We start from the raw sequence: 26,019 nt of genomic DNA on the forward strand, positions 1-26,019 counted from the left end.
TATACAGAGCAAAGGTGCATATATACTAAACTTCTTCTGCAAATTGTGCCCATGTTGTTCAACATGGCTCCACACAGTGCATATATTCTCACCGGTGTGCGTGAAGAAAGCGTACCCCTATGTAACGGTGATACTGTCGGATACCAGGTTTGCGGGTCAGTGTGCTCTCTGGTATAGCAGTAACGCTGCAGGATCAATGAACCTATCTCTGCCTGGTGCTCGGAGTCAATACAAATCAAAGGTTACAACTTTCACTGAGAGCAGAGACTCGGTATGTCCGGACGGACACACAATAGCGGAACATGTCCAGTACGCTGAGGCGCATTATCTATACACCAGCCGCCCCTGTCCGCAGGGATGTCTACAGGTATGAGGTCTTCATGCCGGTCAGAGGTGAACCATACAGATTGTTGTATACCTGTTTATAGTTGCATTTGGCTTTACACCGTTCTGTGTGTCTTGTTTTACAGCTTTATATTGTGTAATATAGAAATATGTGTCATAATAGCTGGTATGTTATCTGATACAACACTTGGACCCTTGCTCACTGCTCCACTGAACCAAGCCTAGATCAATGTAAGGTTCTGTAAGTTTGCCAGAACAGGAGGTGCTCTTAAACCAGTTTTAACCATGCTAAATTGCTGACTGCACTAGGTAGGGGCTGGGGAGAGCAGGGCAAATATACCTTTTGTGGAGCTTTTTATTTTTTTTTATTTTTTTATTTTTTCATCCGAAGTATTAAGAATATGAAGTTTTATTCTGCCAGATTCTTCTAAGTGCCCAAGAGGCAGAGCTTCGCTGTGAAGTGCTTTCTGCATTGTGCTGCTTTGTAGTTCCTCCTCTTGGCTTTAAGTAACAGCTGTAGTGGTCTCCTTGTTGTATGCTACAGTTGTCACTCAGAGCAGAGGGGAGGGTCTGTAAAGCAGCTCAGTGCAGAAAGCACTTCACACTGAAGCTCTGCCTCCTGAGCATTTGCAGAATCTGGCAGAATAAAACTTTTTATTCACACTACTCCTGATTTAAAAAAAAAAAAAAAAAGCTACACAAAAGGTATGTTTGTGCTGCTCTCCCCAGCCCCTACCTAATACTATCAGTAGTTTAGCATGGTCAAAACTGCTGATGGAGTCCCTTTTTAAAGAGCAGCTTCTGAGCGGGGAAACCCTTCACTGTGATGTCCATACGCCATAAGAGTATATTTAGACAGGAGATGTCTTCATGAGACAACTGCTTTAAAATCAGGAGTTTTCTGGGACCTAGATATTGATTACCTATTTACAGTATCAGATTGGTGGGAATCCTTTTTTCTGTACATAGCTGATATGCTCTAGTTAGTAGCAGCCTATGGATTTTCTCTCTTTTCCGTCAGTTGGGGAGCTGATGGGCTCCTTATCTCTGCTATTTGACATTATAAACACTTATAGCTCAATCCTTATCTTACTGATAAGAATGTGGCTTAAATAAGTGTTTATGACCTCTTAGTAGTTTAGGGATAAGGTTTATTAGATGACCGGCACAAAGTGAAAGTGCCAGTCACACAGTTACAAAAACAGTTTGTGATAGAATGGCTCAATATTTTTTATAAAGGTCAATTGAAAATATAATTTTGAGAGAAAAATTAGTGAAATGCAGTTATAAACAAAAATTGCCTCTAAAGAAGTACATGGCCTTTAAAGGCCCATTTGCTTGGGCTGATACACAGGACTATGATCGGAAACCAACTGTACATTCCCGATCATTGCCCGCTTATGTAGCTGCATTTACATGCAGCAATCATCTCCTCTATATGGGGATGAACAATCGTTACCGTGATCATTCATCCACATACAGGTTCATTGTTTGTCGGCAGCACATCTCTTATTCCCTCGGTGACAAATGATGATTTTATGCGCCACATAATCGATTGAGTCACTTTCACACAGGCCAAGTAACAAGCGCCCATAGGAGCATTCATTCCCGATAATTGATTCAATCCTTACCCCATGTAAAGGGGCCCTGAGTGGACCATTTGGTTTTCGAAACTTTCTTCAAATACCGTATTAGGGAGTCAACGGAACCTAATAGAATAAATGTGGCACCTCTCACAGTCCTGGTAGAGCGCCGCCTGTGGTGAGATTCCTCTTGTTCTTGACATTATAGGCTTGTCAGTTCCCCCCCCCCCCTTAACTAGTAAAATTACACCATCAATCTCATGTGAAAAATGAAATATTCAGGTCTGCTACATCTTTAATGTTTGTAGTGCAGACTTTGTGTACCAGTAGCTGAACATGACAGGCTGTATAATTTTACCTCCAGCCGGGGACATGCCGACCTCTGAACCTTCTGTAAATAAGTAAAACAATATCCATGGGGAGTTGCTGTGCACGGTCCAGTCATATGGGAGTCCTCCGCCTTCCTCCACCAGGGTCCTCTCTGCCTTAGTGCTGCGCTGACACTGCATTTCAGTGTGACACTACATCACTTCTCTGGTAGAGGAAAACTAAGGGAATGCTTAATACATTAACCATTCACCCGTCGTAAGCAGTCTGGATATTGGGGTAATTATTAACTCTTCGTAGCTGAGTCATCATTAATAAAGGCAATGTGACTGCTCCGAAATTCATCCACCACAGAAAAGAAAAACATATAAAGAAATAATGCTGAATCCCTGGCTAATAAAAAGTTATGCCGTTTTTTCTAATATATTTTAGGCTTTTTTGAGACCGCAAATCTCAAGTCGTTCAACAAAAAAAAAACATTTTGACTACTATTTAAGAGCTGTGATTTGGCTGTAAAAACGCAGCATCACAGTGGTGCTGCATTTAGGATGTGGCAAAAAAACGCGTTAATAAAACACGTGCAGCTTTTGCAACAACAAACCCGTGTTTATCCTGCATTTCCTTACAGTACGGGAAATCGCACAGCAAACTTAAATATTAATATATAATATATAATATAACTTAATTTTGTAATTAAAGTAATTCAGTTTTGCTGTGTGTGATTTTCTTTTTTTCCCTCCCTTTGCTGGAAGAAAACACAGCATAAACGCTGTTATGATGTCGCAGAAACCGCATGCACAGCCGTGAAGTGTGTCCGCACCTCAAGGCTAGTTTCAGACAGGTGTGTTCATTCCAGCTCCGTCCGTGAGCATTATTTCCTGGCCTGAACACTTCTCTTGTGATACAGGACTCACGGCATTATACTGATTTATAATGCTGTGGGTTCCTGCCTGACCTTCACTGGAATGAATTGTACATAAACCTGACAGTAGAGTTCATTACATCCGAGGTTGGGCAAGAACCCACAGCGTTATAAATCAGTATAATGCCGTGAGTCTGTATCGCAAGAGCGGCAATAAGGCTGGAAAGTAATACTCACACTCGGTGTGTTTCCCGGTATGAACCCTCTCGTCTGAAAGTATCCTAAGTCTTTCCGTACACAATGCAGTCCATCAAGGGGATCTGCTTGCAGATCACCGCTAGTTGCTGGGCAGCACCTGTACTTGCCATCCCGCACCTGTACATGAGATTTGAAGAAAGATATGGTGGTGCGGCCCGGCAATTAGCAATGATCCCCAATAGAAAATACCTTTTTTCAATACTTTAATAAAAACCTGACTTTCTACATGTTTGGTACGGCATAAATGTTAGGTAATGGACGGCTTGTGTTCTTTGTTGCAGCCAAGCAGTGTTGGTGGATAAAACCATGTATGTGTCTGGCCAGATCGGCATGGATCCTGCAAGTGGACAGCTTGTCCCCGGCGGGGTTAAGAATGAGGCAAAGCAGGTAAAATAATATTTCTCTTGTATTTGTTCACATGCTTATCAAAACTTTGCCATGTAACTGTTCGGGGGAGTCTTAAAGGTACCCTCAGTTCCAGACTAATGTATAATCAACATACCTATGCTCTCCTAATGATCCATCCTGCCTTCATCACAAAATGATGTCCACAGTCTCAGACAAGGTAATGCATGGACAGTCTAAGATGCATCCTGTGTTTTAAAGGGGTTGTCCGGGTTCAGAGCTGAACCCGGACATACCTCCATTTTCACTCCGGCAACCCCCCTGACTTGAGCATCGGAGCAGTTCATGCTCCGATGCTCTCCTTTGCCCTGCGCTAAATCACACAGGGCAAAGGCATTTTTTGGAGATCCGGTGACATATCGGGGCTCTCCATACGGCTGCCAGGAAGCCTGGTGACGTCACCGACACTGATGGGCGTGATTTAGCACTGCCCTAGCTAGTAAAACGGCTAGGGCAGCGCTAAAGCCCGCCCATCAGAGCCGGTGACGTTGCCGAACACACTGCCGGGCGGAAGTTTCCGCCCGGCAGTGTGTTTTTCCCCGGCGCCTCCACAACGGCACTCCAGGAGGGTGTCCCCGCCTCCCCAGGACAGGAAACAACGTAGAAGCTCATACTTAAAAGGCCCCCTCCCCTTACCTGCTTCAGTTTGTTCTTTCCTGTCCTCGGGATCGCGTGGAAGCCGATAGGGGTTCATCGCGCACGGCCTGGATAACTTGCCCCATCCGGGAGGGCCGTGCAGAGGTCGAGGGTTGACAGGTCCTGTCCCCGTTCCTTCGGCATAAGTCCTTCGGTGAAGGCAGCCCCGGGCTTCCGTTACCTGGCTCATTGCGGGAAAGAGGGATCACGCGCGCGCGCACAGGCCGGGAGTTAAGTTACCAGTTCTCGGCGTCACTTCCGGTGGCGGGTGACGTCAGAGGACTGGCTGATATAGGGCTGGGAGCGCGGAGTTCGGCGTCCTGCATCGCTGACCGTGACATGTCGGCTCCTGTGGAAGCTCCTGAGTCCCGTAAGCCTGTGGATCCTGCCGCCCAGAGCCCAGTAAGCCGCCTTCCTGTCTGATATTGACCCTGCTAAGGGGGGGAAGGCACATTACTATTTCCTCACTGGTGTGGTGCTGGTGTTTATAGTGTAGCCCTATTACAGAGCCCGGAAAAGATTCAAATGTTATCTTTCAGGGCAAGGACACCAGCACCAGAAGATCTGAGGAGTCTTTATCCAAGAAAAGATGTGCAATATGTAGAAAATCCCTGCCCTCTAAATCAAAGAAGTCACTATGTCCAAAATGTACGGACAAGATAGTTTCGGAGGAATCGCCCTCTTTCCTTGAATCAATCCGAGACATGATTAAGGAAGAGGTTAAATCAGCAATTGACACAAGGCTCCCTCCGTGTTCTCCTCAGCCCTCTACCTCTCAAAGATCTCAGTTGTCGGACCGTCAGCCGGAGCCTGACTCTGAGGAGGGAGAAGTATTATCCCTGAGGAAACTGAATGCTCTGACGAGGATTCAGGGAGACCCCTTTGTAGCCCCGAAGATACAGAAAGGCTGTTAAGGACCATTAGGGCCACAATGAAAATAGAAGAGACTAAGGAGCCTCAGTCCGTGCAGGACAGAATGTTCCAGGGGCTGGGAGAAAAGAAGAGGAAGGTCTTTCCTGTTCATAGTAACATTAAAACGTTGATTAAAAAGGAATGGAAAGATCCTGAGAAAAATAATTTAATCCCTGCCTCCTTTAAAAGGAAATATCCATTTACTGAGGAGGATTCAGTTCTATGGGACAAGACGCCTAAGATTGATGTGCCTGTCGCCAGGATATCTAAAAAAACTTCTCTTCCATTCGAAGACATGGGCCTGTTAAAAGATCCTATGGATAAGAAATGCGAGGGTCTGTTAAAACGTGCATGGGAGACAAACACAGCCATGCTTAGGCCCAGTATAGCCGCTACCTGCACGTCAAGATCCCTGTCAGTATGGCTAACACAGCTTTAAGAACACCTGGTGGTAGGGACTCCAAGGGAAGAGATCCTGGCCTCAATACCTACCCTAAAACATGCCTGTAATTTCCTGTCAGATGCATCCACAGTCCTGGTGACACTCTCTGCTAGATCCTCAGCCGTCTCCAATTCTACAAGAAGAGCTATATGGCTTAGATCTTGGTCCGGTGACGCCAGTTCAAAGAGTCGGCTATGCTCTATTCCGTGTGAGGGAGATAAGCTGTTTGGGTCAGTCATTGAGGACATTTTAGAAAAAGCATCAGACAAAAAGAAGGGATTTCCTTCAGAATCAAAGTTTTATCAGCAGTGTCGGTCCTTTTGGAATCAGAGGAGAAATAGACCAGACCAGAAGAGAAAAGACAGTACCGGAAGATGGCAATCCTCCAGAGGAAGAGGGAGGGGGTTCCTATTCAACCCCGAATCCACTTCTAAACCCGGACAATGACGCCAGGCCTCAAGTAGGTGGCAGGTTAAAGATGTTCTCCAAGGCCTGGGAAAAGATTTCTTCTGCCCCTTGGGTTATAAACACCATATCCATGGGGTACAAACTAGAGTTCAATATGGCTCCTCCGGAACACTTCACCATCAACAAGCCGTTAAAAAGATCAGAAAAACAGCAGGCCTTAGAGATTTCTAGGAATCTTGTTAGATTCATACAACCTCATGTCCTTTTTACCTCCAGAAAAACAAATGATCATAAGTCAAAAGATCTCCCAATTCTGCGAAGCCAAAAGAGTGGCCATAAGGGCCATCATGAGACTGTTAGGACATCTAACATCCACCATCCCCGCAGTGCGATGGGCCCAGCATCATACAAGGACATTACAAAAATTTATCCTGGAATCCTGGGACGGAGATCAAAGCTCCTTAAACAAAAGAATTGAAGTTCCATTAAGAGTGAAGATGTCTCTCTTCTGGTGGAAGATAAAGAAAATCTCCAAAGAGGAGTTTTCTGGCGACCGGCGGATCAGATCATCATAACAACCGACGCCAGCAGCCGAGGGTGGGGAGGCCATACAGGAAATCAGGTAGTTCAGGGCACCTGGAGCCCAAAGATGTCAGCAGCCTCTTCAAACATAAGGGAACAGTCGGCAGTGCTGGAAGTTCTTACTTTTACAAACGTAAGAAGAAGATACGTATCACGTAAAGATACTGTCCGACAACGCTACCACAGTAGCCTACTTAAACCGACAGGGGGGGTACCAGAAGCAAAGAATTACAACAGTTGTCATGGAAAATTTTCAGTTGGGCAGAGAGGAATATAAAGTCCCTGGTAGCGGTCCATCTGAAAGGCGAGGAAAACAGAATAGCGGATTATCTCAGCAGAGAGGTTCTAAGAGTGGGAGAATGGTCATTAGATTCCAACATGTTCAAGCAAATATCTCTCAGATGGGGGTTACCAAAAGTGGATCTCTTTGCAAATCAAAAGAACAAACAACTCTGGTTATTCGGTTCCCTCTCCAGCAGGGATCACCCACTATTGGTGGGTGCTCTGTCCTGTCCATGGCCGAAAGACCTCCTGTATGCCTTTCCCCCTTACAGTATAATTCCGAAAGTGCTAGTAAAGGTAATAGAAGAGGCACAATTAATATTGATTGCTCCATTTTGGCCAAAAAGGTCCTGGTTTCCCCTCCTCTACAATCTTTTGGCAGGTCAATTCAGTGCTCCATCCAGATGTAGCAAGACTTCATTTAACAGCGTGGAAAGTGAACGGGTCCACTTACAACAAAGAGGCCTATCAGAATCCGTAATATCCACTCTACTTTGTAGTAAAAAGGACTCTACCTCACGGATCTACAGAAAAACATGGAAAACATTCCTGGAGTTTGCAGGAGACAGACTATACCACAGTCAAGAAGCTAATATTCCACTCATACTGGATTTCTTGCAGGCTGCCCTTGACAAAGGTCTCAGACCTAACACCATAAAGGTGCAAGTCTCAGCATAAGTAGCTTTCTTGAAGTAAAGCTAGCAGACTTACCATTAATAAAGCGATTCATAAAAGCAGCATTCAGAAAATGCCTATTTATTCATTCTACCATTCCTCCTTGGGACCTGAATTTAGTATTAGAGGTTTTAAAGGAAGCACCCTTTGAGCCCTTGCAGGAGATCCCACTTAAGCTCCTGACCCTAAAGACCGCCTTTCTACTGGCAATAACATCTGCCAGAAGGGTAGGCGAGATTCAGGCCTTTTCCTGCAAAGCACCCTATCTCACTGTTAGAGGACCGTATTATCCTTAGACACACCCCGATGTTCCTACCCAAGTGGGCCTCAAAATTCCATCGCCAACAGGAGGTGTCGCTTCCATTCTTTTGTGAAAATCCAGCCTCTGACTTAGAGAGAAAATACCATAATTTGGATGTCAGAAGATGTCTGCAAACTTACCTGGAAGTCTCAGAAGTATTCAGAAAATCGGACCATCTCCTCCTTCAGTGTCAGGGCCAGCATAAGGGATCAGAGGCAAGCAAGAGTACCATATCTAGATGGATCCGAAACACCATCGAGTTCTGTTATCTGCAGAGAATCTTGACCCCCCCCCCCCCCCCCTAAAGGGATCAATGCGCACTCTACCAGAGCCGTGTCGGCTTCATGGGCAGAAAATGCCTCTGCCTCAGTAGAGCAAATATGCAGAGCAGCTACGTGGAAGAATCCAAATACTTTCTTTATACATAAATTAGATGTACTCCAAAATCATGATTTATTGTATGGCAGAAAAGTCTTATCTGCAGTAGTCCCACCCTAGAGTTTGTTTCTCTATTAATCCTCCTGGAGTGCCGTTGTGGAGGCGCCGGGGAAAAGACGATTACTCTTACCGGTAATTGGATTTTCCAATAGCCTCCACAACGGCGCTGGCTTCCCTACCCAAGTTGTGTAATTATTGTGGGAGTTGTTATGTTATGTTATCATTATATCAATACAGTTCTTGAACTAACTAACCGAGTCCTATATCATTAACTGAAGCAGGTAAGGGGAGGGGGCCTTTTAAACTTAAGCTTCTACGTTGTTTCCTGTCCTGGGGAGGCGGGGACACCCTCCTGGAGCGCCGTTGTGGAGGCTATTGGAAAATCCAATTACCGGTCAGAGTAATCGTCTCTATTAAAAACAAAAGAGACCTTGCCCTGCGCGATTTAGCGCAGAGCAAGGGAGCGCATCGGAGCATGGGTGAAAATAAGGGTATGTCCGGGTTCAGCTCTGAACCCGGAAGACCCCTTTAATGTCTCAGATACTGCCTGGTGAAATGACTTTATAATGTAAAATGGTGCCATATATCCAGAATACATCTAGCATTAACGTGTTTACATTGTCTCCAGGCCTTGGTGAATATGGGTGAAATTCTTAAAGCAGCAGGATGTGATTACAACAATGGTATGTATGTCATAGATATGTACTGTATCTTAACATGGTTAGACATCAGCAGACTGAAGGCAGAGCTGTGTCATAGCATGTACATATCGTATACACTACTTATTATAGTAACATAGTACATAAGGCCGAAAAAAGACATTTGTCCATCCAGTTCGACCTGTTATCCTGCAAGTTGATCCAGAGGAAGGGAAAAAAAAAAACGCTGTGAGGTAGAAGCCAATTTTCCCCACTTTAGGGGAATAAAAAATTCCTTCCCGACTCCAATCAGGCAATCAGAATAACTCCCTGGATCAACGACCCCTCTCTAGTAGCCATAGCCTGTAATATTATTACACTCCAGAAATACATCCAGGCCCCTCTTGAATTCCTTTATTGTACTCACCATCACCACCTCCTCAGGCAGAGAGTTCCATAGTCTCACTGCTCTTACCGTAAAGAATCCTTTTCTATGTTTGTGTACAAACCTTCTTTCCTCCAGACGCAGAGGATGTCCCCTCGTCACAGTCCTGGGTATAAATAGATGATGGGAGAGATCTCTGTATTGACCCCTAATATATTTATACATAGTAATTAGATCTCCCCTCAGTTGTCTTTTTTCTAAAGTGAATAACCCTAATTTTGATAATCTTTCAGGGTACTGTAGTTCCCTCATTCCAGTTATTACTTTATAGACTTAACATGTTGCGAATAGAGGTTTACTATGCTTGGAAAGCTAATACTTATCACTGGAGGTAAGTGGTCATCCTTGCATGTAGACGTCCCAGGTTCAAATCACAGGAGTAACTTCTAGATTTTTTTTCTTCAGTTGTGTTTTCTTTCCTTTCTTTCCTTTCCTTCCTTTCCTTCCTTTCCTTTCTTTCCTTTCTTTCCTTTCTTTCCTTTCTTTCCTTTCTTTCCTTTCTTTCCTTTCTTTCCTTTCTTTCCTTTCTTTCCTTTCTTTCCTTTCTTTCCTTTCTTTCCTTTCTTTCCTTTCTTTCCTTTCTTTCCTGTGCTTAGAAAGCTAATACATATTACTGGTGTCTTTTTAATCATACTGTATATTGTGCCTGTGAATAAACCGGTAATATGTACTGTATTAGATTTATATCCATAGAAAACCTCTATTCTCAACATGGTAAAGGTATAATAAGTAGTTTATATGATACAGTACATGCTATGACACAGCTCTTGTTTTGCCATCAACATGCTGATGTCTAGCCTCGTCAATCAAGGGGAGGGGGCGTGTTCAGAGCACAGGGGAGTTACAAAAGCAGTGCTTCAGGATTCGGCCTTACTCCCTGGTGCTTCAATGTTCTCATTTGCATATGAATAGAAATGCAGATATCTCTGCAGCTATTTAACATATTGACAAAAGAAAGGTATTGTTATACTCAGAATGATCAAACCTACCAGGCAGTATGTCTGGTTTAATTATCTGGATCGTTCAGTTAGTTTGCGATAATTGTCTGAAACATATGTCCGTGTAAAAGGACCTTTAGTCATGGTCATGGGTGTAGATGACTTGTTTGCAAGTGATCTGTACACTGATAACAAAATTAGGCCTCTTTCACACGTCTGTGATGGTATCCGTGACAGGATGGTCAGTGGCTCATCCCTGAAGATGTCCATGAACGATTTGTGTTTGGTCTGTGTGTCATCCCTATTCCATGGGAACTGCTAAGCTGAAAATTTGTTTCCAGAGCATCTCCTACCAATGGTCCATGAAAACCATGGACCATACACAGATAGTATCTATGGTTTTGTCCATGGATTTCATGGACACAGACTATAATGTGTGTAAGCGATCCAAAATATCTGACAAAATAAGGCATGCTTCTGTTGTATCACGATGGACCCAAAGTCACTGGATGCGTGAGCAGTCCATTGAGACCACGGACGGCATATGGCCATGATTCATAGACGTGTGAAAAATGCCTTATGTAAGCTGCTAATTAGAACTTTTTTGTTTTTAATTTTCATTTACAAGTGAACCTGCTAATACAGGCTTGGAACATTTTTTGTTGACGTGGTTGTCTCATTTTTTTGAAAACCCATTTTCGTATACCTTAAGTAATTTTGAGTTAATAATAAGGGACCCCTCTTCGGGATCCTCATTTCTTTGTATCCATTCTCCACCTTTGCCAAGAGGTAGAGTCTTGTTATAATGCACTCTGGCACCACATTCACTTCACACTGATGAGATTTGCTGTCGGGCTGCTCAGCCTGACAGCGTATCTCCTGTATGAGCACTCCAATACTATGTATTGTAGGGCAGAAATTCTGCTCTCCAATAAATGGTAATGATGCTATCCTCTATGTCAGGGGTAAGAACCCTTTTGCTGCCGAGGGCCATTTGGATATTTGTAACATCGTTCGGGGGGCCATACAAAATCCTCAACTTAAAAATTTGACAGCTATATTTGGTCAAACATATAAGTGACTTAGGGGTAAGTTACAGAATTTGTGCTTCAATTAAAAAAAAATCTAGAGCGCTGTATTTTCGCAGCACAAAATGGCGCCTGCACTATGGATTACAAATAGTACAGGTGCCATTTTGACCACATATAGCAATCTAATATTTAAGTTGAGAATGTTATATATTTATTTGGCATTAATAGCAGCCAAGCTCATCCCAGTGGGGTCCAGAGAGGGGTTCACCCAGCTTTTACTTTCCCTGACACTGTTCCTACCTTTGTCCCTTTCTCAGCCTCAGATCAGACCTTCCAGCCTCAAATCAGACCCCCAATAGGCCTTCCAGCCACAAATCAGACGCCCAATAGGCCTTCCAACCCCAGATCAGACCTCCCCAGCCTCAGATCACACCCCATCTGACCCTCCCCACACTCAGATCAGCCCTAATCAGACCTCAGATCAGACATAAAAAAAACAAAAAAAAACTTGCCTCTCCAGCTCCGGACGGCGCTGCCACTTAGCAGATTCACTTACCCTCCCTTTTCTTCCTGCCGCCCTGTACGTGCACTACGTCCTGACACTGTACGTGTCGGGACACAGTGTGGAATCGGAAGAAGACCAGGGAAGGTGAGTACAGCTAGCAATGTGCTATTCTCGCCTTCCTGTGCCTCCCACATGTTAATGACTGCTTCTATAATGGCAGCGATCATTAGCATTTTCTGGCGGGGGCCACATGAAATGGTCCCACGGGCTGCATACGGCCCGCGGACCAGAGGTTCCCCACCCCTACTGTATGTTATATACTGTGATGGCTGAGCAGCCTGAGAGGAACAGAGTAGGCTTGCATCGTTACCATCTGTTGTAGAGTTCCTCCACTGTAATGGGTAGTAATAAGATATGCAGTCGGCTGAGTAGTCTGACAGCAAATCTCAGCAGTGTGTAGTGAATGCGGCACTGGAGCACAGTGTAATGAGGCCCTTCCCTCCCTCACCGCAATCTCGAGCAAGACGAGCATAGTACTATGTATAGCAGGAGCAGACTTAGGTGGACTCCTTCTAGCAGATTTGTTAGGAAAGGGGCTTCTTCATTCTAATGATCTGTGTACACAAGATAATGATTTTTGTACTATATACAAATGAGGCATAAAGTGTCCAGCAGGACGTCTCCAATGTTTCAGAGCCTAAGTCCGCCTCTTCAAGGAGCCCTGTTCTCCCAATCTGCGATGTTGCTTCTCTGCTGTGTCTACTTCCTGCGCAGGTGCAGACTGGCAGTGTGCCTGGCCCTGCGCACCACATAAAATACTGCAGGCATTGGCCTCACTGTTCATGTGCAGCGCAGCTGGCTTTGTCATTGTGGAGCTGCTCAAGCGGACTTGGACTCTGGGAAAAACCCGGCTGGGCACTTTGTACATAATTTGCATATACTGTAGTACCTACTACATTTTCTTGCAATTGGAAATACATAGTCCTTTTTAAAGCTCTCGTTGGACTCAGGAAGTACAGTTAAAACTCTAAAAATTTGAATATCTTGCAAAAGTCCATTAATTTCAGTAATGCAAATTAAAAGGAGTTGCATAATGCAGCTTAAAGTATAACTGTCGTATAGATGTGTGTATATGTGTATATATATATATATATATAATATATATATATATATATATATATATATATATATATATATATATATATATATATATATATATATACTACTTTTAGGCTACTTTCACACTTGCGGCAGAGAGATCCGGCAAGCAGTTCCGTCGCCGGAACTGCCTGCCGGATCAGGCAAAATGTATGCTAACTGATGGCATTAGTAAGACTGATCAGGATCCTGATCAGTCGAAAAAATGCATTTGAAATGCCGGATCCGTCTTTCCGGTGTCATCCGGCAAAAACGGATCCGGCATTTATTTTTTCACCTTTTTTTCAGTCTGCGCATGCGCATACCGGAAGGACGGATCCGGCATTCAGGCAAGTCTTCAGTTTTTTTAGCCGGAGATAAAACCGTAGCATGCTACGGTTTTCTCTTTTGCCTGATCAGTCAAAACGACTGAACTGAAGACATACTGATGCATCCTGAACGGATTACTCTCCATTCAGAATGCATGGGGACATACCTGAACAGTTCTTTTCCGGTATAGAGCCCCTGTGACGGAACTCTATGCCGGAAAAGAACAACGCAGTGTAAAAAATAAATGCCGGATCCGTTTTTGCCGGATGACACCGGAAAGACGGATCCGGCATTTCAATGCATTTTTTCGACTGATCAGGCATTTTTAAGACTGATCAGGATCCTGATCAGTCTTACTAATGCCATCAGTTAGCATACATTTTGCCTGATCCGGCAGGCAGTTCCGGCGACGGAACTGCTTGCCGGATCTCTCTGCCGCAAGTGTGAAAGTAGCCTTACCTGTGCTTAAAATAGGGTTGCTAAACAAATAGACAGAGCACGCTGCGTGCAGGCTCACATTACTGACAGCCAGGGACTGTAAGTAAATGATTAAAGCCAGGTCCTCCCCAGCAGCTGATAACAGTGCCTGGGCTGTGTGCACTTCTCCCTGTCTCTGCACTTGGCAGACGCTCCCTCACTCAGCAGATCTGGAGAATGCAGAGTGGAAGCAGCGCAGAGCAGGGAAGGGAGATCTGCCGTCTGCTCAGTGTATAAATGAAAGCCACATGTGGTAAGAGGACCCCTTTGTGCTGCAGGAGATTAACCCTTTAGGGGGGAGAGCTCTGGTTACTGACACTTTTGGGGGGCTATTGTTACTGGCTAGTGAGGGCAGGCGGGATTAGCCTCAGGGTGAGGGCAGTGGCGGCCATCTTAACTGAATAGTGAAACTGCAGTTTTATGCAGACTGGTTGCTAAGGGCTGAATCTTATTAAATATGGGGTCAGTCAGTCTAATAGTAACCGATTCTGGAATATCATGTTATTAGTAACTACATATATGAAAATTGAAATTAGGGTCTAAATGTGACAGTTATCCTTTAAAATTTGAATTTTGTGAAAAGGTTCAATATTCTAAGCTCAGTGTCACCCTCTAGTCAGCTAATTAATCCATACCCCCTGAGGAAAGGGTACCTCAAATTGAGACATTGGGGTTTCATAAGCTGTAAGCCATAATCATCCAAATTATAACAAATAAAGGCTTGAAATATCTCGCTTTGCATGTAATGAGTCTATCTCATATGTTAGTTTCACCTTTTACGTTGCATTACTGAAATAAATGAACTTTGCACGATATTCTAATTTTTCGAGTTTCACCTGTATATCAACTGAGCGCCCCCTAGTGTCTGCTTTAGGCAGCTACAGTGTTACCTTTATAATTTCATGAAGGGGAGGATTTTCTGACTTTCTGAGCTTCATCTCTGAACCCTATAACAATATACTCTGAAATAATCACATAATTTTGAACTAGTTTGATTATTTAAGTAAAATTATGTGATAAAAGCCAATGTGGTGGATCCCCTTGCAGCTGTAGGTATAGTATGTCTGCTACATAAGTGATGCCAGAGGAGACTGTATATTGCCGTACATACCTGACTTTATTGTTATGTGTGCTGACATTGCTGTCACCGTTTTGCCCTGTTTTAATGCCATAAAAGAAACAAAGCAAACCTTTAATAGTCGGAGCTTTTCTTGATGTACTTCACATGCATGTATTGCTAAATTTCATTTTTTTTTATTTTTTTATTCTAGTTGTGAAGACAACTGTGTTATTGGCAGATATCAATGATTTTAATGATGTTAATGAAATTTACAAGCAATGTAAGTATTCATGTACATGGCACCGTCAGGTACAATTATGTAACCAGAAGCAGTAAAGTAACCAGTAACAAAAACCAGTATGACCTAACCAGAGGCTAGGTCATCACTAACCCGAACATCCAGCTGAACGGTCACGTACCCATTATAGTCCCAAAGCCCGGATGTCACAGAATATTCCATGTGCCATGAGCCTACCCCTGGTTAAATGCAGTGCTGCAGGAGGTCAGTACATAGTCAATCACGTGGGCACCTCGACATCATCTCTATAGACCTTTCATGAATATCTCATTCCAAATAATGTCCCCATTCTTTGCTGCCATATCTTTAGCGACCTCTCTTCTTCATACATTTTTGCTAAAATAGTCGCCCTTAATCCAGTTTTGCAGAATTGGATGTTTGTCAGAATACAAGGGGAAAACTGTTCATGGCCAAGCTGCGTCTGCCAGAACTACTATGGGTGGTAGAGGGGGGCTTAGTTGGGGAGCCCCCCTATATGGCATCTGTGTGCCCTAATACAGCACATGGAAAGGGATGATCTTCATGCTCAGTGCAATCAGTTCTTTCATACTAAACTGTGCAAACCGTTTTGTTGGAAAAGTGGCTGCCTGAAAACCACTGAGTTCTTCACTACAACCCATTCTTCAGATTTCCCCTTCTCTTCTATGGGCAATTTCACACGAGCGTATTCAGTCCAGGTAGAGGGTGAACACTGTCCCTCTGATGTGAACTCACAGTATTATAATGATTTATGACGCTGTGTCTTCCTGTCTAACCGCGGATCTACTGAACTGTACTGACAGCTTTATGTGACTAGTTCGGTAGACCCGCGATCAGAGAGGAACACACAGCATCATAAATCATTCACGTTAGAGAAGCAGTGTTCAGTCCGGAAAATACAGCCCTCACATGCAGCACGTTTCCCAGACTTAATACGCTAGTTTTAGTCATCTTTCAGTGATACATGGGACTTTATTTTTATGTCATTTTTATTTCAGTATTTTTTTTTGTTTGTATTTTTATACTAAACAAAAATGTTAAGGGGGGGGGAGTACAGTAGTCTATTTTTCACAGCTCTCATGTTTTAAATATTTATAGGAGCACAGAGTGTAGCTAAAAAAAAAATATAATTACTGTAAAAAGTATATAGATTATGGTTGCAAGGGGCAGGGCTAGGAGCTGCAATGTGGCATATGGTGGCATAGTTTTCTTTTTTGTTATTTATTTTATTTTTTTGCGCTTTGTGCCGCCCATAAGGTCATACAAGCTGTTAGGGGTATTATAACATTACATGTTTATTTTATTGTTGCTTTCTCCTGTAACGTGGGCTGACCTATTAGCCCCAGTGACAAGCAGAATACAGCCACCAGGCTGATCTAGGGCTGCCTAGACCCAGGTACCTGCCGCCCAGTGATCACACGATCGCTATGATCGGAGCAGGAAGCAGCATTGCCACTTCCTGATCGGTATTTTCCAGCTGTCGCTGTCCTTGGACCCGTTAATGAGAATTCTAGTTTCCTATCACATACCAATCACACAGAGTTGTCTCTTCCTTAGTATTTGATATAAACACCATTTCTACAGTGGTTTAAACACTCCTGATATTTACAACAGAGATGGTTTTAATGTTTGCATTTTCTGCTGTGGTAATTACCTGTTTTATTTCAGTTTTTCAGAATAATTTCCCAGCAAGAGCTTGTTATCAGGTTGCTGCTTTGCCAAGAGTAAGTATTATATATATTTTTTAACATTAAAGGGGTTATCCAACCCCCTATAATGCCCCCCAAAATGCCCGGGCTCCTCTCACAGGTTATACTTACCTCGCTCTCCGGCACCCGCGGGTGACGCTAGGGAGGTTTGTTCCTGTCGCATCCTGCTATTGGCTGCACACCACCCACCCCCGTCGCGACGCGGGTGTCGGGGAGCAAGATAAGTATAACCTGTGTGAGGGGCCTGGGCATTTTGAGGGGCATTATAGGGGTTGAATTTTATATACTATACTAGTTTATAAGCTGCAACAGGATATGAATCCTAAAGACCGGTTCCAGTCGCATAGGACTGTTTTAGTAACATAGTACATAAGGCCGAAAAAAGACATTTGTCCATCCAGTTCGGCCTGTCATCCTGCAAGTTGATCCAGAAAAAGGCAAAAAAAAACTGAGGTAGAAGCCAATTTTCCTCACTTTAGGGGAATAAAAAATTCCTTCCCGACTCCAATCAGGCAATCAGAATAACTCCCTGGATCAACGACCCCTCTCTAGTAGCTATAGCCTGTAATATTATTACACTCCAGAAATACATCCAGGCCCCTCTTGAATTCCTTTATTGTACTCACCATCACCACCTCCTCAGGCAGAGAGTTCCATAGTCTCACTGCTCTTACCGTAAAGAATCCTCTTCTATGTTTGTGTACAAACCTTCTTTCCTCCAGACGCAGAGGATGTCCCCTCGTCACAGTCACAGTCCTGGGGATAAATAGATAATGGGAGAGATCTCTGTCCTGACCCCTGATATATTTATACATAGTAATTAGATCTCCCCTCAGTCATCTTTTTTCTAACGTGAATAACCCTAATTTTGATAATCTTTCAGGGTACTGTAGTTGCCCCATTCCAGTTTTCTTACCTGTTTGTTTGTGTGTGTGTGTATACTGTCCCAAATACTCAGCAGTGAGGGACATCCACTTTAGGAGACTGTCTGATCTCTGCCCAGACTTCAGCTCCATGGAGGAGGAAGAGAAACTGCCCATCCTGCTGGGAGAGGAAGAGAACACTGTGGACATAGCAGCACAATATATCAGTGCCTGCCACAGACTGAGAGGAGCGTGATTATACCATGGACTCCTATACTCTGACCCGGAGTGTGTCTGCACCCCCCCCCCCCCCCCCCCCCCCCCCTCGTCATGATACGCCACAGACTCCTATTTAGACCTGCCAATAAAGCTTTTTTGATTTGATTTATAATTAAAATTACTTAAGGCTGGCATTAATGGGACCCAATAGATGATGGATAATGTGACATTCTGGATTATTGGACGATCATAGGAAAAGATGTAAAACTTGTTAGTGACGAGGAGCTCTGATGGACCTGGGCCACCCATGCTGTATATGGTCGGACCTTTATTTGAAGATTATGAATGCTACAGTCGGCTGATCACCAGGACTGCTGTCTAGAGATGACCCCTTTAGAGAAACCATGGCAGTCTTGCTGTTAGAAGAGGACTACTTTCACACATTCATCAAAGAAATGCAGCCAGCTGTTCCAGTAGAGAACAACCTGCTGGAATTCTCCAGTTCTGTCATAGCCAGATAGTGCCATGTGCCTGCCAGACCCCACTGACCATAATGGGATGCTGCGGGGATCTCACCAGTTGCTGGGATTCGCCTGTTGCATGCCCGAGAGCGGCCAGATAAAGGCAGCATCCCATTATAGTCACTGGGGTCTGGGGGGCAGGCTGGGGTACGGCTACACGGCAACACTTCATCTAATGTATTTCAATGGTGTTGCGGAGCGACATGCTGCGACTGCAACACGACAATCGCAAAGATCCATCCAAGTTGGCTTTTTTGTAAGTATTACGTCGCAGCATGCTGCATTGTGGCACCATTGAAATATACTGTACGAAATGTCGCCATGTAGCCATACCCTTTTGTGAAGTGCGACTTTTCTGCGAATTGCTTCTGGCGCGATACATGACGACGTGCAACCGTACCCATAGAAACATAGAATGTGTCGGCAGATAAGAACCATTTGGCCCATCTAGTCTGCCCTTATACATCAGAATTTGACTGTATCCTTGCATATAGGATTGTTCCACTATAACTTCTTTAGTGTGTTCTTTCTTTAAGGGAGGAAGAGTAGAGATTGAAGCTGTCGCTGTCCTTGGACCCATAACTGAGGTTTCCAGCTGCCTATAAAGATCAAGCACAAGGAATTGTCTCTTCCTTAGTATTTCATAGACCATTTATACAGCAGTTTAGACATTCCTAATGTTTCTTGCCAAGATGCCTTCAGGGCACTGCATATGACATCTGAGCTGTGCATTAACATAGGTATTTGTGACTGGAATAAATGTTACTTTTCTTGTGGAATTTTTATTTTTTACTGTTTGCTTAACGCTTCAAAAACACTTTGGGGAGAAATGCCGCATTGTGTGAACAGGAGGGCAGCGCATGACACTGGAATTTTTTTCTTTTGTGCGGTTTGTCATGCTACGCCCTTTTGTTTCCACTTTTACTGCAGCATGTAACAGATCGCCTAAGGCTGGGTTCACACCTGAGCGTTTTACAGCGCGTTCCTACGCGCTGTAAAACGCTCAACAAGGAGAAACCAATGCTTCCCTATGGGAATGGTTCTCACCTGGGCGTTTTACAGCGCGTACGATCGCGCTGTAAAACGCCCGACGCTCAAACAAGTGCATGAGCGTTTTTTCGGGCGTTTGTCGCGCGTTCCCGTACATAGACTTTCGGGAACGCGCGACAATGTGTGTTTGCTTGTCTCTGTATGCGCGCTTGTAAACGCCCGTACAATCGCGCATACAGAGCGCTCCTTTCAGAACGCTCTGGTGTGAACCCAGCCTAAGAGAGGATGCCTGTGTCACATTCCTCTGCATTTACACAATATGCTGAATGTGAATAATTCTAACGTATGCTGTCAAAGCGCATGGCGGTATATCCTGGCCGGAGGGACAGACAACACACAGGGGTTTGTTCTGGACTGAGACCTTGTGGCAGCAGCTGCATCAACTTGGTAGACATTGGTCTTTATAGGAGCTGAATACACTAAATGGTATATTTTAACCAAGCAAGTTTGACAATTTCTGTTCTACCAGTTTCATTATTTATTTTTTTTTCACTCCAAAGGTGTTTGATGGGGTTGAGGTCAGGGATCTGCATGGGCCAGTTATGTTCTTCCACACTAAACACACCCAACCATGCCTTTATGGATCTTTGTTTGTACACTGGGGCACAGTCATGTACAGAAAAGCGCTTTCTCCAAATTGTTCCCACAATGTTAGAAGCATACAATTGTCCAAAATGTGTTGCTATGCTGAAACATTATGATTTTCCAGTGATTTTTCCTTCACTGGAACTAAGGGGTCTAGGCCAATCCCTGGAAAACACCCCCACAGCATTCTCCCTCCTCCACCATACTTTACAGTGGGCACAATGCAGTCAGGCAGGTAACGTTCTCCTGGAATTCACCAATCCCAGATTGATCCAGCAGACTGTCATATAGAGTAGTGTGATTCATCACTCCCCAGTGGCAGCATGCTTTTTACCAGGGATGCTCAACCTGTGGCCCTCCAGCAAAACTACAACTCCCAGCATGCCCTACTAGCTGTAGGATGTCCAGGCATGTTGGGAGTTGTAGTTTTGCAACAGCTGGAGGGCCGCATGTTGGGCATCCATACTTTACACCACTCCATCCGATGCTTGGTGATGTAAAGCTTGCATGTAACTGCTCAGCCATGGAAGCCCGTATGATGAAGCTCCCTGGACACAGTTTTTGTACTGATGTTAATGACAGATGAGGTTTGGACTCTGCAGTAACTGAGTTAGCAGAACGTTGGTGCAGTATGCCCCTCGGTGACTCCGCTCTGTAACTTTATATGGTTTTCCACTTCATGGCTGAATTGTTGTGGTTCCTAAATGCTTCCACTTTGCAATAATACCTCTCACAGTTGATCTTGGAATATGTAAGGGTTCATGCACATGGGTGTTGCAGTTTTTGCAGTCTGCAAAACAGATACCGGCCAGCATTTTGCAGAATGGAACGTTCTGCCCTCTATAGAACTGTCCTATCCTTGTCCGTAAAATGGATAAGAATACGACATGTTCTATATTTTTTGCAGGGCCAAGGAACAGACAGCACACGGGTGAGCTGACCTTATTTTTTTTGTAGCCCCATTGAAGTGAATGGGTCCGCCTCCGTCTCGCAAAAAAATGTTGATCGGATGCGGACCAGACATACGTTTGTGTGCATGAGCCCTAAGAGAGAAGAAATTTCACAAACTGACTTGTTGTGGTCCTATTACCGGACCATGCTGGAATTCAGTGAGCTCTTTAGAGAGAGCCATTCTTTCACAAATGTATGTATCGCAGACTGCAGGGCTAGGGGCTGGATTTTATACACCTGTGGCAACGGGACTAAATGAAACACCTGAATTTTGATGATTAAGAGGTGTGTCAATTTTACCAGAATCAAGTATGTAAACTGACTATACAGACGTGTAGAGCGGCGCCCAGGGATCCCCCTGCACTTACTATTATCCCCGGGCGCCGCTCCGTTCTCCGGTTATAGCCTCCAGTATAGTCATAGTTAGGCTCCACCCAGGGGAACCTGCCGGCGTCTTCTTCTCCTATGCTGTAGCGCTGGCCAATCGCAGCGCTCAGCTCATAGCCAGGCTCGTCTGTATAGTCAGTTTACATACTTGATTCTGGTGAAAGGTCCTCTTTAAGGCTGGGTTCACACGAGCGTGTCCGGATGCGTCCCGGTGTGTTGCGGCAAAACCGCGCGAGTAGGAATGCAATTGCAGTCAGTTTTGACTGCAATTGCGTTCCGATGTTCAGTTTTTATCGCGCGGGTGCAATGTTTTTTGCACGCGCGTGATAAAAAACCGACACTGGTACCCAGACCCGAACTTCTCCACGGTGATGTACCATGTGATTGGAGCATGAGATCTGACGTCACCAAAGGTCCTTTAGCCCACAACTCAAGTAAAGAAGAGACCGGGAACTTCGAGATCAAGAGGAGAAGGTGAGTTAATGAGTTTATTTTTTTAAACCCCTCCAGCCCTATTGTATTATGCATTCTGTATTCAGAATGCTATTATTTTCCCTTATAACCATGTTATAAGGGAAAGTAATACAGTGAATAGACTGTCACCTAGCAACCATGCGTGAAAATCGCACCGCATCCGCACTTGCTTGCGGATGCTTGCGATTTTCACGCAACCCCATTCACTTCTATGGGGCCTGCGTTGCGTGAAAAACGCAGAATATAGAGCATGCTGCGATTTTCACGCAACGCATAAGTGATGCGTGAAAATCATCGCTCATCTGAACAGCCCCATAGAAATGAATGGGTCCAGATTCAGTGCGGGTGCAATGCGTTCACCTACCGCATTGCACCCGCGCGGAAATCTCGCCCGTGTGAACGCAGCCTAAGTAAACCAAAATCCTTCTGGGAAAACGTATTGTGGACAGATGAGATCAAGATAGAGCTTTTTGGTAAAGCACATCATTCTACTGTTTACCGAAAACGGAATGAGGTCTACAAAGAAAAGCACACAGTATCTACAGTAAAATATGGTGGAGGTTCATTGATGTTTTGGGGTTGCTTTGCGGCCTCTGGCACTGGGTGCCTTGAATGTGTGCAAGGCATCATGAAATCTGAGGATTACCAACGGATTTTGGGTCGCACTGTAGAGCCCAGTGTCAGAAAGCTGGGTTTGCGTCTGAGATCTTGGGTCTTCCAGCAGGACAATGACCCCAAACATAGTCAGGTCCATAAATATTGGGACAGCGACACAATTCGAACATTTTTGGCTCTATACACCACCACAATGGATTTGAAATGAAACTAACTAGACGTGCTTTAGCTGCAGACTGTCAGCTTTAATTTGAGGGTATTTACATCAAAATCAGGTGAACGGTGTAGGAATTACAACAGTTTGCATATGTGCCTCCCACTTGTTAAGGGACCAAAAGTAATGGGACAATTGGCTTCTCAGCTGTTCCATGGCCAGGTGTGTGTTATTCCCTCATTATCCCAATTACAATGAGCAGATAAAAGGTCCAGAGTTTCTTTCAAGTGTGCTATTTGCATTTGGAATCTGTTGCTGTCAACTCTCAAGATGAGATCAAAAGAGCTGTCACTATCAGTGAAGCAAGCCATTAGGCTGAAAAAACAAAACACACCCATCAGAGAGATAGAAAAAACATTAGGCGTGGCCAAAACAACTGTTTGGAATATTCTTAAAAATAAGGAACGCACCGGTGAGCTCAGCAACACCGGAAAACAACTGTGGTGGATGACTGAAGAATTCTTTCCCTGGTGAAGAAAACACCCTTCACAACAGTTGGCCAGGTCAAGAACACTCTCCAGGAGGTAGGTGTATGTGTGTCAAAGTCAACAATCAAGAGAAGACTTCACCAGAGTGAATACAGAGGGTTCACCACAAGATGTAAACCATTGGTGAGCCTCAAAAACAGGAAGGCCAGATTAGAGTTTGCCAAACGACATCTAAAAAAGCCTTCTGTCACGGCCTATGGTGTACGCTGTGACACTGTTGCCACACTTGCGGTTGCCCGCGGCAACGTGTTGCTGTGAGAGCATGCGGTGGCAGTGTCTCGGCCGTCTGGCTAATTGCCGTGACATGGTTGCCACGCATGCTGCTGCCGGTGGTTACGTGTTTGGTATGCTTGTGTGTGCACTTCCCCTTTAAGTTGTAGCCTTCCTCTGTCTGGTGCTGTAAGGGTTTACTCCCTGACTGGGTGTGGTCACTTGGCTTATATCTTCTGTGGTTTCCTGGCTGGAGTCAGTTGTACTTCAGCTGTTGTTGGTGCTGGAGCTCTGCTCCAGTCCAGGGTGGTCCATCTGTCCAGTGAGGGCCACCCTTGTGGTCACCAATGTTATCCCGGTGTCTCCTTCCCTTTCTGTCCCTATTTGTATGGAGTGGGTTATGTTCAGGGTGTTTGTATGTCTAGTTTGGTGTTACATGTTTGGTGTCATGTTTGCTAGACATTCCCCGGTCTCATGTTATTGCAGCTATGGTGTCCTGGGTTCCTGTGTGGTTTGTGGTGTGTGCTGTGTCCTTTAATGTTGGTGTGGACAGCAGCACTAGTGCACTGGTTCCAGTCAGTGTGTCTGTGGCAGGTGTGTTACATAGAAACATAGAATGTGTCGGCAGATAAGAACCATTTGGCCCATCTAGTCTGCCCAATATATCTGAATCCTATTAATAGTCCCTGGCCCTATCTTATATGAAGGATGGCCTTATGCCTATCCCATGCATGCTTAAACTCCTTCACTGTATTTGCAGCTACCACTTCTGCAGGAAGGCTATTCCATGCATCCACTACTCTCTCAGTAAAGTAATACTTCCTGATATTACTTTTAAACCTTTGCCCCTCTAATTTAAAACTGTGTCCTCTTGTGGTAGTTTTTCTTCTTTTAAATATGCTCTCCTACTTTACCAAGTTGATTCCCTTTATGTATTTAAAAGTTTCTATCATATCCCCTCTGTCTCTTCTTTCTTCCAAGCTATACATATTAAGGTCCTTTAACCTTTCCTGGTAAGTTTTATCCTGCAATCCATGTACTAGTTTAGTAGCTCTTCTCTGAACTCTCTCTAGAGTATCTATATCCTTCTGGAGATATGGCCTCCAGTACTGAGCACAATACTCTAAGTGAGGATAGCATGGTTTTGCTTACATGCTATCTCCTTATGCTGTATGTGTTCCCCTCTCCTTGCAGCCTGGCCTCAGATAGAGACTCCTGTTCCTCCATTACTGGGATGAACAGGTCGTCTCTTCCCTGCTCCTTGGTGAGGGATTACCAGGGCGACTTAGGGTCTCTAGGAATCCTGAGTATGAGTCGTCCTACCATCGGGGTCTGCTAATATGGTGAGGAGTCAGGGAGAGGATTAGGGATGCTGTAGGAGGTGACCTGCTCCCTTATTACTCCTTTTGGCCAGGCTGATCCCCTTTTACCCTTTGACACCGCACGGTGGGGGGTTTCCCCCACTCCCCACCGTGACACCTTCACAGTTCTAGAACAACATCCTATGGACAGATGAGACCAAGATCAACTTGTACCAGAGTGATGGGAAGAGAAAGAGTATGGAGAAGGAAAGGAACTGCTCATGATCCTAAGCATACCACCTCATAAGTGAAGCATGGTGGTGGTAGTGTCATGGAGTGGGCATGTTTGGCTGCCAATGGAACTGGTTCTCTTGTATTTATTGATGATGTGACTGCTGACAAAAGCAGCAGGATGAATTCTGAAGTGTTTTGGTCAATATTATTTGCCAAATGCTTCAGAACTCATTGGACGGTGCTTCACAGTGCAGATGGACAATGACCCAAAGCATACTGCAAAAGCAACCAAAGAGTTTTTTAAGGGAAAGAAATGGACTATTATGAAATGGCCAAGTCAATCACCTGACCTAAATCCGATTGAGCATGCATTTCACTTGCTGAAGACAAAACTGAAGGGAAAATGCCCCAATAACAAGCAGGAACTGAAGACAGTTGCAGTAGATGCCTGGCAGAGCTTCACCAGGGATGAAACCCAGCGTCTGGTGATGTCTATGTGTTCCAGACTTCAGGCTGTAATTGACTGCAAAGGATTTGCAACCAAGTATTAAAAAGTGAAAGTTTGATTTATGATTATTATTGTCCCATTACTTTTGGCCCCTTAACAAGTGGGAGGCACCCTCAAATTAAAGCTGACAGTCTGCAGTTAAAGCACATCTTGTTTGTTTAATTTCAAATCCATTGTGGTGGTGTATAGAGCCAAAAATGTTAGAATTGTGTAGATGGCCCAATATTTATGGACCTGACTGTATGTCAAAAAGCACCCAGAAATGCACCCTAAATCCCATTGAACACCTGTAGAGAGATTCCAAAATTACTGTTGGGAAAAGGCGCCCTTCCAATAAGAAAGACCTGGAGCAGTTTGCTAAGGAAGAGTGGTCCATGATTCCGGGTGAGAGGTGTC

General features: G+C 44.4%; 1 protein-coding gene across 3 annotated transcripts in view; it reads left to right on the forward strand.

Annotated features, from left to right (window-relative positions):
• The window catches only part of RIDA (reactive intermediate imine deaminase A homolog), a 30,002-nt gene extending 10,617 nt beyond the window's left edge, over nucleotides 1-19,385 (forward strand). Inside the window, exons 1-6 of one of the 3 annotated variants that reach the window (XM_040434312.1) lie at nucleotides 234-367; nucleotides 3,657-3,762; nucleotides 9,085-9,139; nucleotides 15,229-15,297; nucleotides 16,963-17,018; nucleotides 19,143-19,280. In XM_040434312.1, the coding sequence (XP_040290246.1) occupies nucleotides 303-367; nucleotides 3,657-3,762; nucleotides 9,085-9,139; nucleotides 15,229-15,297; nucleotides 16,963-17,018; nucleotides 19,143-19,211 (420 nt within the window). In that variant the 5' untranslated portion in view covers nucleotides 234-302 and the 3' untranslated portion in view covers nucleotides 19,212-19,280. Of the gene's footprint in view, nucleotides 1-233; nucleotides 368-3,656; nucleotides 3,763-9,084; nucleotides 9,140-15,228; nucleotides 15,298-16,962; nucleotides 17,019-19,142 lie in introns of those variants that run through there. The other 2 variants (XM_040434311.1, XM_040434310.1) reach the window with 2 other exon arrangements.
• Nucleotides 19,386-26,019: the final 6,634 nt, after the last annotated feature.

This window comes from Bufo bufo, chromosome 5 (genome assembly GCF_905171765.1).
Source record: "Bufo bufo chromosome 5, aBufBuf1.1, whole genome shotgun sequence".
Taxonomy (NCBI): Eukaryota; Metazoa; Chordata; class Amphibia; order Anura; family Bufonidae; genus Bufo; species Bufo bufo.